The following is a 12,763-nucleotide window of genomic DNA, read 5'->3' as shown; positions in this document are numbered from 1 at the left end:
TTCCATAGACCAGTTGGGAAGGAGAGCCTGTTTCCATAGGCCAGTTGGGAAGGAGGGCCTGTTTCCATAGACCAGTTGGAAAGGAGAGCCTGTTTACATAGACCAGTTGGGAAGGAGAGCCTGTTTCCATAGACCAGTTGGGAAGGAGATCCTGTTTCCATAGACCAGTTGGGAAGGAGAGCCTGTTTCCATAGACCAGTTGGGAAAGAGAGCCTGTTTCCATAGACCAGTTGGGAAGGAGAGCCTGATTCCATAGACCAGTTGGGCAGGAGAGCCTGTTTCCATAGACCAGTTGGGAAGGAGAGCCTGTTTCCATAGACCAGTTGGGAAGGAGAGCCTGTTTCCATAGACCAGTTGGACAGGAGAGCATGTTTCCATTGACCAGTTGGACAGGAGAGCCTGTTTCCATTGACCAGTTGGTTAGGAGAGCATGTTTCCATAGACCAGTTGAGCAGGAGAGCATGTTTCCATAGACCAGTTGGGAAGGAGAGCCTGTTTCCATAGACCAGTTGGGAAGGAGAGCCAGTTTCCATAGACCAGTTGGGAAGGAGAGCCTGTTTCCATAGACCAGTTGTGAAGGAGAGCCTGTTTCCATAGACCAGTTGGGAAGGAGAGCCTGTTTCCATAGGCCAGTTGGGAAGGAGAGCCTGTTTCCATAGACCAGTTGGGAAGGAGAGACTGTTTCCATAGACCGGTTGGGAAGGACAGACTGTTTCCATAGACCGGTTGGGCAGGAGAGCGTGTTTCCATAGACCAATTGGGCAGGAGAGCCTGTTTCCATAGACCAGTTGGGCAGGAGAGCCTGTTTCCATAGACCAGTTGGGCAGGAGAGCCTGTTTCCATAGACCAGTTGGGAAGGAGAGCCTGTTTCCATAGACCAGTTGGGAAGGAGAGCCTGTTTCCATAGACCAGTTGGAAAGGAGAGCCTGTTTCCATAGACCAGTTGGGAAGGAGAGACTGTTTCCATAGACCAGTTGGGAAGGAGAGACTGTTTCCATAGACCAGTTGGGAAGGAGAGACTGTTTCCATAGACCAGTTGGGAAGGAGAGACTGTTTCCATAGACCAGTTGGGCAGGACAGCCTGTTTCCATAGACCAGTTGGACAGGAGAACCTGTTTCCATAGACCAGTTGGACAGGAGAGCCTGTTTCCATAGACCAGTTGGGAAGGAGAGCCTGTTTCCATAGACCAGTTAGACAGGAGAGGCTGTTTCCCGAGACCAGTTAGGCAGGAGAGCCTGTTTCCATAGACCAGTTGGGCAGGAGAGCCTGTTTCCATAGACCAGTTGGGTAGGAGAGCCTGTTTCCATAGACCAGTTGGGTAGGAGAGCCTGTTTCCATAGACCAGTTGGGAAGGAGAGCCTGTTTCCATAGACCAGTTGGGAAGGAAAGCCTGATTCTATAGACCAGTTGGGCAGGAGAGCCTGTTTCCCTAGACCAGTTGGGAAGGAGAGCCTGTTTCCATAGACCAGTTGGGAAGGAGAGCCTGTTTCCATAGACCAGTTGGGAAAGAGAGCCTGTTTCCATAGACCAGTTGGGCAGGAGAGCCTGTTTCCAATGACCAGTTGGGAAGGAGAGCCTGTTTCCATAGACCAGTTGGGAAGGAGAGCCTGTTTCCATAGACCAGTTGGGAAGGAGAGACTGTTTCCATAGACCAGTTGGGAAGGAGATCCTGTTTCCATAGACCAGTTGGGAAGGAGATCCTGTTTCCATAGACCAGTTGGGAAGGAGAGCCTGTTTCCATAGACCAGTTAGGAAGGAGAGCCTGTTTCCATAGACCAGTTGGGAAGGAGAGCCTGTTTCCATAGACCAGTAGGGAAGGAGAGCCTGTTTCCATAGACCAGTTGGGAAGGAGAGCCTGTTTCCATAGGCCAGTTGGGAAGGAGGGCCTGTTTCCATAGACCAGTTGGAAAGGAGAGCCTGTTTCCATAGACCAGTTGGGAAGGAGAGCCTGATTCCATAGACCAGTTGGGAAAGAGAGCCTGTTTCCATACACCAGTTGGGAAGGAGAGCCTGATTCCATAGACCAGTTGGGCAGGAGAGCCTGTTTCCCTAGACCAGTTGGGCAGGAGAGCCTGTTTCCATAGACCAGTTGGACAGGAGAGCCTGTTTCCATTGACCAGTTGGACAGGAGAGCCTGTTTCCATTGACCAGTTGGTTAGGAGAGCATGTTTCCATAGACCAGTTGGGAAGGAGAGCATGTTTCCATAGACCAGTTGGGAAGGAGAGCATGTTTCCATAGACCAGTTGGGAAGGAGAGCCTGTTTCCATAGACCAGTTGGGAAAGAGAGCCTGTTTCCATAGACCAGTTGGGAAGGAGAGCCTGCTTCCATAGACCAGTTGGGAAGGAGAGCCTGTTTCCATAGACCAGTTGGGAAGGAGAGCCTGTTTCCATAGACCAGTTGGGAAAGAGAGCCTGTTTCCATAGACCAGTTGGGCAGGAGAGCCTGTTTCCAATGACCAGTTGGGAAGGAGAGCCAGTTTCCATAGACCAGTTGGGAAGGAGAGCCTGTTTCCATAGACCAGTTGAGCAGGAGAGCCTGTTTCCATAGACCAGTTGGGAAGGAGAGCCTGTTTCCATAGACCAGTTCGGAAGGAGAGCCTGTTTCCATAGACCAGTTGGGAAGGAGAGCCTGTTTCCATAGACCAGTTGGGAAGGAGAGCCTGCTTCCATAGACCAGTTGGGAAGGAGATCCTGTTTCCATAGACGAGTTGGGAAGGAGATCCTGTTTCCATAGACCAGTTGGGAAGGAGATCCTGTTTCCATAGACCAGTTGGGAAGGAGAGCCTGTTTCCATAGACCAGTTAGGAAGGAGAGCCTGTTTCCATAGACTAGTTGGGAAGGAGAGCCTGTTTCCATAGACCAGTTGGGAAGGAGAGACTGTTTCCATAGACCAGTTGGGCAGTAGAGACTGTTTCCATAGACCAGTTGGGCAGGAGAGCCTGTTTCCATAGACCAGTTGGGAAGGAGAGCCTGTTTCCATAGACCAGTTGGGAAGGAGATCCTGTTTCCATAGACCAGTTGGGAAGGAGAGCCTGTTTCCATAGACCAGTTGGGAAGGAGAGCATGTTTCCATAGACCAGTTGGGAAGGAGAGCATGTTTCCATAGACCAGTTGGGAAGGAGAGCCTGTTTCCATAGACCAGTTGGGAAAGAGAGCCTGTTTCCATAGACCAGTTGGGAAGGAGAGCCTGCTTCCATAGACCAGTTGGGAAGGAGAGCCTGTTTCCATAGACCAGTTGGGAAGGAGATCCTGTTTCCATAGACCAGTTGGGAAGGAGAGCCTGTTTCCATAGACCAGTTAGGAAGGAGAGCCTGTTTCCATAGACCAGTTGGGAAGGAGAGCCTGTTTCCATAGACCAGTACGGAAGGAGAGCCTGTTTCCATAGACCAGTTGAGAAGGAGAGCCTGTTTCCATAGGCCAGTTGGGAAGGAGGGCCTGTTTCCATAGACCAGTTGGAAAGGAGAGCCTGTTTCCATAGACCAGTTGGGAAGGAGAGCCTGTTTCCATAGACCAGTTGGGAAGGAGATCCTGTTTCCATAGACCAGTTCGGAAGGAGAGCCTGTTTCCATAGACCAGTTGGGAAAGAGAGCCTGTTTCCATAGACCAGTTGGGAAGGAGAGCTTGTTTCCACAGACCAGTTGGGAAGGAAAGCCTGTTTCCATAGACCAGTTGGGAAGGAGAGCCTGTTTCCATAGACCAGTTGAGCAGGAGAGCCTGTTTCCATAGACCAGTTGGGAAGGAGAGCCTGTTTCCATAGACCAGTTGGAAAGGAAGCCTGTTTCCATAGACCTGTTGGAAAGGAAGCCTGTTTCCATAGACCAGTTGGGAAGGAGAGCCTGTTTCCATAGACCAGTTGAGCAGGAGAGCCTGTTTCCATAGACCAGTTGGGAAGGAGAGCCTGTTTCCATAGACCAGTTGGGAAGGAGAGCCTGTTTCCATAGACCAGTTGGGAAGGAGAGACTGTTTCCATAGACCAGTTGGGAAGGAGAGACTGTTTCCATAGACCAGTTGAGAAGGAGAGCCTGTTTCCATAGACCAGTTGGGAAGGAGATCCTGTTTCCATAGACCAGTTGGGAAGGAGATCCTGTTTCCATCGACCAGTTAGGAAGGAGATCCTGTTTCCATAGACCAGTTGGGAAGGAGAGCCTGTTTCCATAGACCAGTTGGGAAGGAGAGCTTGTTTCCATAGACCAGTTGGGCAGGAGAGCCTGTTTCCATAGACCAGTTGGGAAGGAGAGCCTGTTTCCAATGACCAGTTGGGAAGGAGATCCTGTTTCCATAGACCAGTTCGGAAGGAGAGCCTGTTTCCATAGACCAGTTGGGAAGGAGAGCCTGTTTCCATAGACCAGTTGGGAAGGAGAGCCTGCTTCCATAGACCAGTTGGGAAGGAGAGCCTGTTTCCATAGACCAGTTGGAAAGGAAGCCTGTTTCCATAGACCAGTTGGGAAGGAGAGCCTGTTTCCATAGACCAGTTGGGAAGGAGAGACTGTTTCCATAGACCAGTTGGGAAGGAGATCCTGTTTCCATAGACCTGTTGGGAAGCAGATCCTGTTTCCATAGACCATTTGGGCAGGAGAGCCTGTTTCCATAGTCCAGTTGGGAAGGAGAGCCTGTTTCCATAGACCAGTTGGGAAGGAGAGCCTGTTTCCATAGACCAGTTGGGAAAGAGAGCCTGTTTCCATAGACCAGTTGGGTAGGAGAGCTTGTTTCCAATGACCAGTTGGGAAGGAGAGCCTGTTTCCAATGACCAGTTGGGCAGGAGAGCCTGTTTCCATAGACCAGTTGGGAAGGAGAGCCTGTTTCCATAGAGCAGTTGGGAAGGAGAGCCTGTTTCCATCGGCCAGTTGGGAAGGAGAGCCTGTTTCCATCGGCCAGTTGGGAAGGAGAGCCTGTTTCCATAGACCAGTTGGGCAGGAGAGTCTGTTTCCATAGACCAGTTGGGAAGGAGAGCCTGTTTCCATAGACCAGTTGGGAAGGAGAGCCTGTTTCCATAGAGCAGTTGAGAAGGAGAGCCTGTTTCCATAGACCAGTTGGGAAGGAGAGCCTGTTTCCATAGACCAGTTGGGTAGGAGAGCCTTTTTCCAGTGACCAGTTGGACAGGAGAGCCTGTTTCCATAGACCAGTTGGGCAGGAGAGCCTGTTTCCATAGACCAGTTTGGAAGGAGAGCCTGTTTCCATAGACCAGTTGGGAAGGAGAGCCTGTTTCCATAGACCAGTTGGGAAGGAGAGCCTGCTTCCATAGACCAGTTGGGAAGGAGATCCTGTTTCCATAGACGAGTTGGGAAGGAGATCCTGTTTCCATAGACCAGTTGGGAAGGAGATCCTGTTTCCATAGACCAGTTGGGAAGGAGAGCCTGTTTCCATAGACCAGTTAGGAAGGAGAGCCTGTTTCCATAGACTAGTTGGGAAGGAGAGCCTGTTTCCATAGACCAGTTGGGAAGGAGAGACTGTTTCCATAGACCAGTTGGGCAGTAGAGACTGTTTCCATAGACCAGTTGGGCAGGAGAGCCTGTTTCCATAGACCAGTTGGGAAGGAGAGCCTGTTTCCATAGACCAGTTGGGAAGGAGATCCTGTTTCCATAGACCAGTTGGGAAGGAGAGCCTGTTTCCATAGACCAGTTGGGAAGGAGAGCATGTTTCCATAGACCAGTTGGGAAGGAGAGCATGTTTCCATAGACCAGTTGGGAAGGAGAGCCTGTTTCCATAGACCAGTTGGGAAAGAGAGCCTGTTTCCATAGACCAGTTGGGAAGGAGAGCCTGCTTCCATAGACCAGTTGGGAAGGAGAGCCTGTTTCCATAGACCAGTTGGGAAGGAGATCCTGTTTCCATAGACCAGTTGGGAAGGAGAGCCTGTTTCCATAGACCAGTTAGGAAGGAGAGCCTGTTTCCATAGACCAGTTGGGAAGGAGAGCCTGTTTCCATAGACCAGTACGGAAGGAGAGCCTGTTTCCATAGACCAGTTGAGAAGGAGAGCCTGTTTCCATAGGCCAGTTGGGAAGGAGGGCCTGTTTCCATAGACCAGTTGGAAAGGAGAGCCTGTTTCCATAGACCAGTTGGGAAGGAGAGCCTGTTTCCATAGACCAGTTGGGAAGGAGATCCTGTTTCCATAGACCAGTTCGGAAGGAGAGCCTGTTTCCATAGACCAGTTGGGAAAGAGAGCCTGTTTCCATAGACCAGTTGGGAAGGAGAGCTTGTTTCCACAGACCAGTTGGGAAGGAAAGCCTGTTTCCATAGACCAGTTGGGAAGGAGAGCCTGTTTCCATAGACCAGTTGAGCAGGAGAGCCTGTTTCCATAGACCAGTTGGGAAGGAGAGCCTGTTTCCATAGACCAGTTGGAAAGGAAGCCTGTTTCCATAGACCTGTTGGAAAGGAAGCCTGTTTCCATAGACCAGTTGGGAAGGAGAGCCTGTTTCCATAGACCAGTTGAGCAGGAGAGCCTGTTTCCATAGACCAGTTGGGAAGGAGAGCCTGTTTCCATAGACCAGTTGGGAAGGAGAGCCTGTTTCCATAGACCAGTTGGGAAGGAGAGACTGTTTCCATAGACCAGTTGGGAAGGAGAGACTGTTTCCATAGACCAGTTGAGAAGGAGAGCCTGTTTCCATAGACCAGTTGGGAAGGAGATCCTGTTTCCATAGACCAGTTGGGAAGGAGATCCTGTTTCCATCGACCAGTTAGGAAGGAGATCCTGTTTCCATAGACCAGTTGGGAAGGAGAGCCTGTTTCCATAGACCAGTTGGGAAGGAGAGCTTGTTTCCATAGACCAGTTGGGCAGGAGAGCCTGTTTCCATAGACCAGTTGGGAAGGAGAGCCTGTTTCCAATGACCAGTTGGGAAGGAGATCCTGTTTCCATAGACCAGTTCGGAAGGAGAGCCTGTTTCCATAGACCAGTTGGGAAGGAGAGCCTGTTTCCATAGACCAGTTGGGAAGGAGAGCCTGCTTCCATAGACCAGTTGGGAAGGAGAGCCTGTTTCCATAGACCAGTTGGAAAGGAAGCCTGTTTCCATAGACCAGTTGGGAAGGAGAGCCTGTTTCCATAGACCAGTTGGGAAGGAGAGACTGTTTCCATAGACCAGTTGGGAAGGAGATCCTGTTTCCATAGACCTGTTGGGAAGCAGATCCTGTTTCCATAGACCATTTGGGCAGGAGAGCCTGTTTCCATAGTCCAGTTGGGAAGGAGAGCCTGTTTCCATAGACCAGTTGGGAAGGAGAGCCTGTTTCCATAGACCAGTTGGGAAAGAGAGCCTGTTTCCATAGACCAGTTGGGTAGGAGAGCTTGTTTCCAATGACCAGTTGGGAAGGAGAGCCTGTTTCCAATGACCAGTTGGGCAGGAGAGCCTGTTTCCATAGACCAGTTGGGAAGGAGAGCCTGTTTCCATAGAGCAGTTGGGAAGGAGAGCCTGTTTCCATCGGCCAGTTGGGAAGGAGAGCCTGTTTCCATCGGCCAGTTGGGAAGGAGAGCCTGTTTCCATAGACCAGTTGGGCAGGAGAGTCTGTTTCCATAGACCAGTTGGGAAGGAGAGCCTGTTTCCATAGACCAGTTGGGAAGGAGAGCCTGTTTCCATAGAGCAGTTGAGAAGGAGAGCCTGTTTCCATAGACCAGTTGGGAAGGAGAGCCTGTTTCCATAGACCAGTTGGGTAGGAGAGCCTTTTTCCAGTGACCAGTTGGACAGGAGAGCCTGTTTCCATAGACCAGTTGGGCAGGAGAGCCTGTTTCCATAGACCAGTTTGGAAGGAGAGCCTGTTTCCATGGACCAGTTGGGAAGGAGAGCCTGTTTCCATAGACCAGTTGGGCAGGAGAGCCTGTTTCCAAAGTCGAGTTACATAAGAGTATTACATGATGCACCCAACCACGCCAGTTTCCAGGGTTTAGATGCTCTAACTCTTCGGAGTACGAATAGCTGGTTTAGCCCCCTTAAAGCATTCAGGACCATCCCATTAGTGAACAATCATATTTTGGGCACCAACAATTGAGTACTTAAAGAGCACCTGAACACATCTGTGCTTAATTTTAAGTCCAAGCAGAGATATCATCTAGGGTTTTATTATGTGCTCATTTCTAGACACAGTTTTATTCCGTGTCTCAATCTAGCCTCAGATACTCCAGTATTTGGGTCCAAACCATCCTCATCAAGGACTCTCGTCACAGAACGATTGAGCCAGTATGGACCCAGTGGGGTATCAGATTCTTTCATCCACTGTGACCAGCCACCTAGAGAAGATTTCCAGACAGAGCCTAGAGTTACACAACCCCTACGTAGCTCTTTGTCAGCTTTTGCAAGGAGGAAGCAAGATCGCTTGGGAAAGCCAGCTGGTCACTCTGCAGAGCCAGTACATCTTCCATCTCTGGAGTAATGGTGACCCAGGCCCTTGCTGCGGCTTCCTCAGTCAATGCTCATTAGTGTTTGAATGCCAGCCGTCCAGTTTCCTTTGGAGCGCAGAAAGGCGGCTTTCATTATCAGAAGAGCTCTGGCTTGGGCCCCGCACATTGGGAACAAAGGTCACAAGTTTGCACAGATTTGGAGGAATTCATGACTGCCTTGAGGTAGGTGTTCCATCACCCTGACAGAGCCGGTCGACTCTCGGACTGTCTGATGAAGATTCAATTGGGCAGACAGTCAGCAGCCGACTTCACTATCAAGTTTCACACCTTGGCCCAAAAGAGTGGCTGGAACAGTGAGGCCTTGGCCGCCCTATACTGCTGTGAACTCTGAGATGAACTGAAGGATGTCCTCACCTGGGGAGAGCCAACAGAGGACCTAGAGGTTCTGATTGATCAACCCGTTCATTTCAGTAATAGTCTGGCAGAGTGTAAGTGGGACTACATCAAAAGGTCAAAGAGGACTAGGCTAAGCCTTGTCTCAATTCATTGTAGTTCCGCCCCACCTCCCACCCCAATCTCAGACCATGACCTGTTCAGGACACAGTTGAACCCATGCAGATCAGCTGCACTAGACTCTTCATGAATGGGAGGTCCCGGTGACAGAGTCAAGGCTGCTGCTGTTACTGCAGAAAGGCAGGTCACCTACAGGCTGAATGAACGAGGCTGCAACCATTGGGAGAACAGCAAAGATCATCCATTGTTGGGAGGACACAGATTCAGGTTTTGTGTTGAAGGCAGAGATCACCTGGAATAAGAATCGGAGGGCGTTGAAGGCTTTTATGGACTCTGGGGCAGCAGGTAATTTTCTGGGCTTAGGAACCACCCATTGGCATGACATACCGCTGTAAGAGTTGAGCCAGTCCCTGCCTGCAACTCTCCTGGACAGCTGCCCGCAAGGTTCCAGGCAGATCCAGCACAAACTGTTTTTGCTGATCATGTGGAGGACATTAGTTTTTACCATCACCAGGTTCAAGAGCACACCATCAGGCTCCTGAACCAGAGGGTATAACTTCACTTAACTTCACTTGCCCCATCACTGAACCATTCCCACAAACTATGGACTCACTTTCAAGGACTCTTCATCTCATGTTCTCAATATTTATTGTTTATTTATTAATTATTATTTTTTCTTTCTTTTTGTATTTGTACAGTTTGTTATCTTGCACACTGGTGCAGTCTTTCATTGATTCTATTATAGTTATTGGATTTATTGAGTATGCCCATAAGAAAATGAATCTCAGGGTTGGCAGCATCCATGGAAAAAGAGTACAGTCAACATTTTGGGCTGAAGCATCAACTGTACTGTCTTCCATAGATGCTGCCTGGCCTGCTGAGTTCCTCCAGCATTTTGTATGGTGTTGCTCAGATTTCTAGTATCTGCAGATTTTCTCTTGTTTGTGGTTGAATCCCAGTGTTGTATATGGTGACGATATGTACATTGATAATAAATTTACTCTGAACTTTGTAGCCTGACTGTCTGTTTGCTTTTCCATTGCAGCATCATTCTCCCCCACCTGGCTTTGTGAGTGTGCTGAAACTGATGAACATTGCCTTCACCATCACCTTCACCCTTGAGTGCATCCTCAAAATCATTGCCTTTGGATTCCTGGTGAGTACCATTAGAAGAGTAACCACCATTTGGGTAAAATATAGCAATGTATAGGGTGAAGAATGGTATGCCAAGAATCAGGCCACGTGACCTTATGTTGCCCAAGGCTGTACCATGGGATTAGCAATGCACAAACCTCACATTAGGAGGGCTTGGAGATGAATGATGTTTTCCTCTGTCTCCACTGTCTTTGCTAATGGTAGATAGTACAGAGATAATACTGTTTAACTGAGCAGTGTGAGGTGGAATAGTGCGAGGGAAGCTCCAGAACAATGAAAATGTATTTGCTAAGAGAGGTTGGAGAGCTGTGGTGCTTTAATATGGGAAACCACTATGGATTCAGTGAGCTCCAACAATGAGACTATTTGACAGAGAACCAACGGCATCTCAGATTATCTTCTTGTGAGACGAAAGTAGCAGCAATTACTTGTTAAAGTATTGGCAGATCAAAAAGGCACGAAACATTCTCACTTCTCCTGTTTATTCCTCCCTTACAGAACTACTTCCGAGACTCGTGGAACGTATTTGATTTTGTGACTGTGGTGGGCAGCATCAGTGAGATCATTGTAACAGAATGCAATGTACGGTGCCTCAATGCCATACCACTTAGTGTGCGCGAGAGTGTGAGACTGACACAATCAGAACATGACTGGATGTGAGGCTATGTATGAAAGAGAATATCGTGAGAGTATCAGCTGGGAGACAGTGTGATTGTGAGTGAGTGAAGAAAAGGGAAATTAACGAATAAGAAAGAGAATAGACTTAAGGTGGGAGGTGGATTTTTAAGGGGACCGAGGTTTTTCCAGTCAGAGGGTGGTAAGTATATGGAACGAGGTGTCAGAGGAAGTGGAAGAGGCAGCTACATTTCAACATTTAAGAGATATATGGACAGATAGGAAAGGTTTAGATGGATAGAAAAGGTTTAGAGGTATTATATATAGGCCAAATGCAGGCAAATGGCACTACATCAGATAGATAGCTTGCTGTACATGGACAAGGTGGGGGGGGAGAGAGACTGTTTCTGTATCTGTGCTGTATATCTCTATGTCTATTGATCAAGAGTGGGAGAGTATAAGAGAGGGCACAATCAGTAGTGAAAGTGAGAGAGGGCACACTCCCAAACAAGAGACTGAGGGATGAACCTGATAGAAGTTTGTGAAATTATGGGAGGTAGAGGTAGAGTAGAGAGTCAGAATCTTGTTCCCAGTGTAGAAATGTCCAAAAATACAGGAGGGCATGCATTTAAGGTGTAAGCGGAAAACTGAACAGGCTGCCTGGGATGGTAGTAGAGGTACAAGTATGTGGGGTAGAAGGGATATGGATCATGTACAAGCAGGGAAGATTTAGTTTAATTCGGCATTGTATTTAGCACAGGCATGATGGGCCAAAGTGCCTTGTTCCTGCACTGTACTATTCTACATTCCAAGAGCAATCACAATCAGAATTGTATAACTAATAGAGAGGGCACAGTTGAAAATGAGATTGAATATGAGATAGGTGAGGAAGTAAGTTCAAAAGTATAATAGAGGGAGCAATCATGTGCGAGAGGTATGAGGGATTGGGAGTTGTTGGGGTTCAGGGTAGAAGGGCTCTGATGGGTTGAAAGAAAGAATTGATGATGTAGGGGCAACCTTAGAGTTCATGATAGAGAGGCTCTGAGAGTGTAGGGAGTATTCTTGAGGTATAGTGTAGATGGGTTCCCATGGAGTGAAAGGGGAAGAAACCCTGAACATGTAGAGGAACGTTCTTGGGGTACCACCTAGTGGAGTGAGGGTGTATGATTCAGGCCTTTAGGGAAATGTACTTGTGTTGTATGGTATGAGAGCTGTAACAGGATGAAGAGAAGAAGGCCTCTGATGGAGTCAAGGAGCTGGGCTTCAGTGTAGAAGCATGTGAACAATGGGCCAGTGGCATCTCCTGACTTTCACTGACAATTGCTGAGACCCTGGGTAATAGGAAAGGGCACAGAATGACAATAAACCACTGAGTGGGCAGAGCTGTGAACAGATAGTGAAGGGGCTTCCTTTTGATCTTTCCTTTTGACCTCCCCACAGCTGAAGTTTGTGAACCTGAGCTTCCTGAAGCTGTTCCGTGCTGCCCGCCTCATCAAGCTGCTACGTCAAGGTTACACCATCCGCATCCTCCTCTGGACCTTCGTGCAGTCCTTCAAGGTAGTGATTTCGCCCAAGTTTTTCCACCCATTGTACTCCCAATAGTCACCAGATCAACATATCAGAGAGAGGTAGCCCACTCCACACACTAACAACAATCCCTTTATTATCCCTCCAAATCTATAAGGTGCCGCAGCTCAATCTGAGGATGATCACCTCTGTCTAACACAATGCAACCTAAGGACAATGCTGGACTCTCCTTTCCCCAGCTTTACACACTGTCTCTTGTGTTTGAAGCATTACTCATCTCGCTAAGGTGCAGGTACACCAGTGAAAAATTAATGCACTTTTTAGATAATTGTATTCTAATTCTCTTAATTCATTTTTTAATTATCATTACCAGAGCACTTTGTAGCGAGAGAGATAATGTCACAGCAGTGCTGTCGTGGTGATGTGCAAACAGACTAAGTTGTAGTGGGGAACTGAGGCTTTGGCTCAAGAGTCTTTGGGGAAAAAAGGCTGAGGCCAAGGTCCCAGAGGCCATCGCATGAGTGGGCTAGCATAGGAAACTGAGGTCTGAGGCTTGGTTCGAGAGGCTTAAGGATGGAGGCAAAATGAAAAGCAGCAAAGAAGATGTAAGGTTTTATTTTAAAAAGTAGTT

General features: G+C 48.6%; 1 protein-coding gene across 1 annotated transcript in view; it reads left to right on the top strand.

Annotated features, from left to right (window-relative positions):
- LOC140737314 (probable voltage-dependent R-type calcium channel subunit alpha-1E) overlaps positions 1-12,763 on the top strand; it is a 619,860-nt gene that overhangs the window by 517,824 nt on the left and 89,273 nt on the right. The window contains 3 exon segments of the mRNA XM_073063744.1: positions 9,881-9,991; positions 10,489-10,572; positions 12,046-12,162. Coding sequence (XP_072919845.1) covers positions 9,881-9,991; positions 10,489-10,572; positions 12,046-12,162 — 312 coding nt within the window.

The sequence above is a fragment of the Hemitrygon akajei genome, chromosome 12, assembly GCF_048418815.1.
Source record: "Hemitrygon akajei chromosome 12, sHemAka1.3, whole genome shotgun sequence".
Classification (NCBI taxonomy): Eukaryota; Metazoa; Chordata; class Chondrichthyes; order Myliobatiformes; family Dasyatidae; genus Hemitrygon; species Hemitrygon akajei.
Note: the sequence above shows the minus strand (reverse complement) of the source record. Positions and strands in the feature narration are given on the sequence as shown.